At 36.2% G+C, this 6,000-nt stretch overlaps 1 protein-coding gene across 2 annotated transcripts in view; it reads left to right on the top strand.

The window, feature by feature from the left end:
• mkln1 (muskelin 1, intracellular mediator containing kelch motifs) overlaps positions 1 to 5,476 on the top strand; it is a 40,144-nt gene extending 34,668 nt beyond the window's left edge. The window contains exons 15-18 of one of the 2 annotated variants that reach the window (XM_073945612.1): positions 979 to 1,118; positions 1,526 to 1,628; positions 3,520 to 3,574; positions 3,660 to 4,261. In XM_073945612.1, the coding sequence (XP_073801713.1) occupies positions 979 to 1,118; positions 1,526 to 1,628; positions 3,520 to 3,574; positions 3,660 to 3,781 (420 nt within the window). In that variant the 3' untranslated portion in view covers positions 3,782 to 4,261. 2 annotated transcript variants of the gene reach the window in all.
• Positions 5,477 to 6,000: the final 524 nt, after the last annotated feature.

Here is a 6,000-nt window from a genome sequence, read left to right on the forward strand (position 1 = left end):
TGTAATGTCATCATAAAATAATTTTGAATAGATTTTTTAATTGGCGGTTAAATCGTATTATAATTTTCTAAATTAAATAGCTAGTTTAAAGATGCTAGTTATTAATAAATGTTCAACAGCCATTCATATTAAACTAAATGACTGAAACTAATACTAATGCGCTGATAAACACTAGTTATGAAGGAATAACTTGTTTTTTTATCCTAATTTTATGTTCCTTCAAAAATGAAATTTATAAAACATCATCTGGTGGCATCTCATAAAATGAGAGCACATTACAACTGTCCTTGGCTTCCACTTACATTCAGAATGTATTTTAAAGTATTATTACTTGTCTATAAAGCACTAAATGGCCTAGGACTTCAAAACATTACAGATATGCTGACTGAATACAAACCTAACAGGTAACTCGGATCATTAGGATCAAGTAAACTACAAATTTCAAGAGTTCAGTCAAACCAGGGTGAATCCGCCTTCAGCTATACGGCCCCTGCTGCTGGAATTAGCTTCCAGAAATGATCAGATGTGCTCCCACATTAGGCACATTCACATCAAGACTGAAAACACATCTGTTTAGCTGTGCATTTACTGAATGAGCACTGTGCTATGTCTGACAGATCACACTATTATGTCTTTCTCTTTTTTTTCATTCTTTTATAATCAGTTTTTTTTTCAGCATTTTAATCTGTTTTTAATCATTTTAATTATTTTAATCGTTTTTATTTTCTCGATTCTTTTATTCTTGTGTATGTAAAGCATTTTGAATTACCATTGTGTTTGAAATGTGCTATATAAATAAACTTTCCTTGCCTTACTCTCGATCCAATCAGAAAGGATGCTTTGCCAGATTTTTATAGAGATAACAAAATCAAAATTTTATTTCTATTTGATAGTTTGACCTGATAAAACGCTTGTTTCCTTAATTCTTCCACTGATTAATCAATGGGTTTGATTAAGACGATCTCATACACACTGCAGGTGCATTACCTGTTTGGTGGAAACCCAGGAAAGTCCAGCTCTCCCAAAATGCGACTGGATGACTTCTGGTCCCTAAAGCTCTGCCGCCCTTCCAAAGAATACCTGCTGCGTCACTGCAAATACCTCATTCGCAAATACAGGTACGCACTTTAACACGGTACATTTCACCTGACCTCACAGCTTCTGAAATGCCTAGAAATAATGTTTACTCAATTATGTGCCCTGGTCTGACTCCAAAGAAAACCTTTCCGAGATGCTTTGTTTCCAAACAGAGCTAGGGAAATGTTTAGATATCCGTTCCACGTTCAATAGTTTTGTGTTTAATGTTAAAAGGGAGTTTATGAACTGGCTCTGATCCGTCCGCTCTGGATGTAAACCAGCTGTATTGTTATGTAATTGCTGTGTCATGCAGCACTGCAGTTAGTGATTAAATTACAGTAGTAGTTTTCCATCAGTGCACATTATTTCTACTGTTCTGCTGCCCTCTGCTGGACACTCATTCTTTCCTGATTGACTGTGTATTCTGCTTGTGTGTGTGTGTTTGCAGGTTTGAGGAAAAGGCTCAGACCGAGCCCTTGAATGCACTTAAATATCTACAGAATGATCTGTCCCTCACTGTGGACCACACTGATCCTGATGAGACGAAAGAGGTCAGGAGCCACCGTGATAAACTTTATTACTTTTCTTAAGCATGTTTATAACGAGCCTTAGTCTTGATTGAGTCAGGATATGCATTTACTTTCGTTTTAATAGTGAAGGTGTAAATTTAGCCTGATTTGAGAATTATTCGGCTAAGTAAAGACGTTTTACTCTAGTACTATTTATATTTTTATAACAGTTGTATTTTTAGTATTATTAGTGTTATCAGTATTAGGAGGATTTACATTCATTTTAATAGTGAAGGTGTAAATGCATAGCCTCATTTGGGAGTTAATCGGCTAAATAAAGACATTTTACTCTTGTAATATTTTAAATTTTTATAACTATTGCACTATTTTTAGTATTAGGAGTAGGAGGAGGAGAATTATTAGTATTTAGTATTATTGTTATTAATATTATTACTAAAACGTAATGGTTATTGTCATTTTCTGTGCTTTCAAAAATGTAAGGGTTTTTCTTCAAGCTGAAACATTTGAGCTTTTATTTTGTAGTTTGTGTGGATTACTGTGAAATGCTTATGAGCTGTTCATGTCGAAAGAGCGCTGTGCTGTGCTTCTGATCACATTTGTATTTATATTGTGATCACATTTATAAACCATATTTCATTCTTAAGCATTGTTTTTGGTTATTATTAGGAAAAAAATAAGTTTGAGTTTATTTTTAAAGCGCATTTATACAATCAGGGTGTATGGACAAACAAATAAATTTAAAGATAAAAGGACAAACTCAGTACAATTACAAATTAATCACCACAAAAAAAAACAAACAAAAAAAAAAAAACACCAAAAGCTGGATTATTATAAAACTCTGCTTGATTGAAAGCCCGTGATAAATATTACTTTTTTTGCAGGGGCTCTTCTCCTTTATATATTTGCCAACTTGAGTTGTATACTTTCATTAAATCATTAGTTCACCCACAAATAAATATTTTCTTGCAAATAACTCGCCCTCAACTGGTTTCAAACCTGTTGAATGCAAAAAGATGTTTTGAAGGATGTTGAAAAAGGGTAACCATTGACTTTCATATGATTATGGTTTCTAATATTCTTCAAAATATCTTCTTTTGTATTCAAAAGTGGAGAAAAATATATAATTTTTGAGTGGACTATTCCTTTAAGGGTGCTTTCATGCTAGCACTTTTGGTCCACACTTGGGTTTGTTTGACGTTAAGGTTCGGTACCTTTAGCTAGTGTAAACGCTGTCTTCTGAACTCTGGTGCGCACCTGTGAACCGTGCCCGAGTCCGCCTGAAAGAGGTGGTCTGGGGTACTGTTTGTGTGAAATCTCTTAAGGTTCACTTCTGATATGAATGCAATTTTACCAAATATAACGGAAGTGAACTGCCAACAGTACAACAAACTTTAGTTTTTATAACATTCATTTGTGCTTTTGTGTCTGTGTATCACCTAACTTGGAGACAAGCAGGACTGACCCAGTGCAAACACAGAGATGATGTCTGCTTGTCTCCACCATAAATGACTACTGCATACATTGCGTGATGTTCTGAACATTTTCAATGTTTTTTGTGGCAGATAGATGCAAGTGACTCTGTATTTTGGTTTTATTAACAAAAACAAAAGATTCAGTAAAAGCAGACTGATTGTGATATGCGGACGTCTTCATTTTGGCACTTTGCTTTCATGGCTGTCACCTTGCAATAGCTGTACACTAAACAGCAGCTTGATGATGCGAGCGTACCAGGGTTCAGAAGGAAAAAGACAGTTTGAACACAAACTAGCCGAGGGGGGATAATCAAACTTGGGTTCTAAGCAGACAGTCGAACTAAGTGTGAAATCACCCTAAGACTCTGCGTGCCCCCCAAGTCTGACTGAAACTGTAGCCCTCCCAGTGTTATAAATTAGCTCTGTTTTGTTTCCTGCAGTTCCAGCTCTTGCCCTCCGCTCTGTTCAAATCCAGCTCAGACTTCATTCCTCTAGGTAAGCAGCACTTTGTTTTGATTTCTTTAAACGACATCAGTCGTGTTCGACATACCTGATTGGCTATTTCTTCTCTTGATGACAGGCTTTTCAGATGTGGATCAGACGTACGCCCAGCGCACACAGCTGTTCGACACACTCGTCAATTTCTTCCCCGACAATATGACCCCGCCCAAGGGTAACCTCGTCGACCTCATCACCCTGTAGCCACGCCCACACACACTAGACCTCTCAGACTCCTCCCACTCAAAAACAGAAGTTATTTTTCTACATTTTCCCACCCGAGGTGAGCCGTGCCCACCTTACCTGTGTTTCAGATATAAAGTCACTTAAACGACTTATTCAGAAATATAATTTCTGCTCTGGATAACCAGGGTTTTTGTTTTATTTTATATATAAATATGATTTTTTTTTTATTTTAAGAACTAGGTTTAAATTTAAACGCCAAGTACTTTTATCACATTGAATTTCCTCTCATCCAAGTTGAAATGTAGGTGAGTTTTGTTTTGTTTTAAATTGAACTGTTTACATCCTGAAGAGTTGGATTTGATTTACGCACTGTGTGTTTAACATTGGTTTCCTTTCTGCCTTGCTCTTTTAAATCACTTTTTTTAGTGACATAAACCTGTGTTTGAGGTCGAAGGCAAACACCACAGCGCCCTCTAGAGTAAAACCTATCAGATAAAAGGATCCAGTCTCTCTTTTGAATACTGGCTTCCATCTAAACCCGCTGCTGCTATTAGATGCTGCCGTGACATTAGCGCTTTCTCTTTAATAGTGATCAAACATCACATTACATCCTTCTAAGTTCATCCACCACAAGCAATGAGATGTTACACATACGCTTTCCACTGTGTGTGTGTATATGTGTGTGTGTGTGTGTGTGGTAGCACATGGCCATTTACGGCAACACTAAACATCATTACACTCATATCCATTAGCATATGGATTTGCTGCAATTAGACGAAGACGTGGATTGACTGATTGTGTACATTACTATTTACTAAATGTTTGCTGTATACAAGTATTGGTACAAACTCTCAAAGGAGCCTTACATGGGACCACTGAAGACAGCAGAGACCCCTTATTATTTATGACTATTAATATATATTGTTTTTTCTTGGACGACTTGAGCCCTGAATGTCACGTCTTATGTCATAGAGATGTTTATATGAGCTTCCGGATTCCCATCCTGGACAGATGAATGTGCGCTGGATGAAAGTCTTCCGTGTAGTTAAGCGCGAGTGTGTGTGCAATGTTAGTTTACAGTCATTTGTCTTCATGTTGCACGAGTTTAAACGAGTTTTGCGCAATCGGATCGCTGTAGTTTTCCAAAACCAAAGGCTCCAGAATCATGGGATAGTAACATTACGCTTCATCCGGCTCATTTTGTCTTCTCCAGCGTCACATATCAGTATTAGCTGTGATATTTGGCTCGGTGCAGATACACTTGCATTGCCCTGTTTTTGTTTTATATAAATGATTCAGCACTTTTGATTTCTCTCCTGGTGCAGTTTGGGTGTTTATGATTTTTCAATCCAAGCCTTTTTTTTTGCCTTTTGTAGCTGTCGTTGTCTTTGTGCCAGGAGGAAAGCTTAAAATATGTTTAAAAAATATATATAATGAAATCAAGGAGGATCACGCAAGAGAATCGACACACAACCGCAGACTTTCGATGTCGCACTCAATGCCAAATTTTGTTCTTTTTATTTTGTTTTATTTTTCGTTTGGTGTACATTTCTGCAGTGTCAGAGATGAAGTGACTTTCTGGAAACGGTCATCTCGGTGAGCAACGGCGCTTTGAGATGTCAGCACTACACTGTGGCTCTCATGAATGTGTAGAACCTATTAAAACTGCATTGTATGTAATGTACATAAAGAATAAAGATTGTATTTTGTTCAGGTTTTCGTAAAAAAGTTTTTTGGTCTTGGTGTTCCTTTAACTTGCACCTTTAAGCGTCGAATTTGAGGTTTTATTTATATTTGTTTATTTATATTTGTAGTGTTTTGTAAAGTATAGGTTCATATTTAACTTTTTATTTATTTATTTTTTTAGATTACATCTTCGTTTGAAGCCCCTATAATTTCATACAAAAAGTAATAATAATAATAATAATAATGAAGATTTTTGCGTGCACATTCGATTATCATGTCGTCCACAAGGGAAAATTTTTCAAGCACATGACGTAAGTGTTGTGTGCGGACCACATAGTATCACGTGCACACAATATAGACATGCATATCGCGTACATATGACAGACATATCACATGCGCACGTCACATTAAGGGCTCCGTATTCAAGCATAAATGTGTTCTACAGCTTTAATTACTGTACTTTAATATGTATCCCGTTTGAATATTTATTAAGCAAATGATAATAACATATTTACCTTGATTTATAGATATTAACTGCTATTATACTATTA

Source organism: Danio rerio, chromosome 4, assembly GCF_049306965.1.
Source record: "Danio rerio strain Tuebingen ecotype United States chromosome 4, GRCz12tu, whole genome shotgun sequence".
Taxonomy (NCBI): domain Eukaryota; kingdom Metazoa; phylum Chordata; class Actinopteri; order Cypriniformes; family Danionidae; genus Danio; species Danio rerio.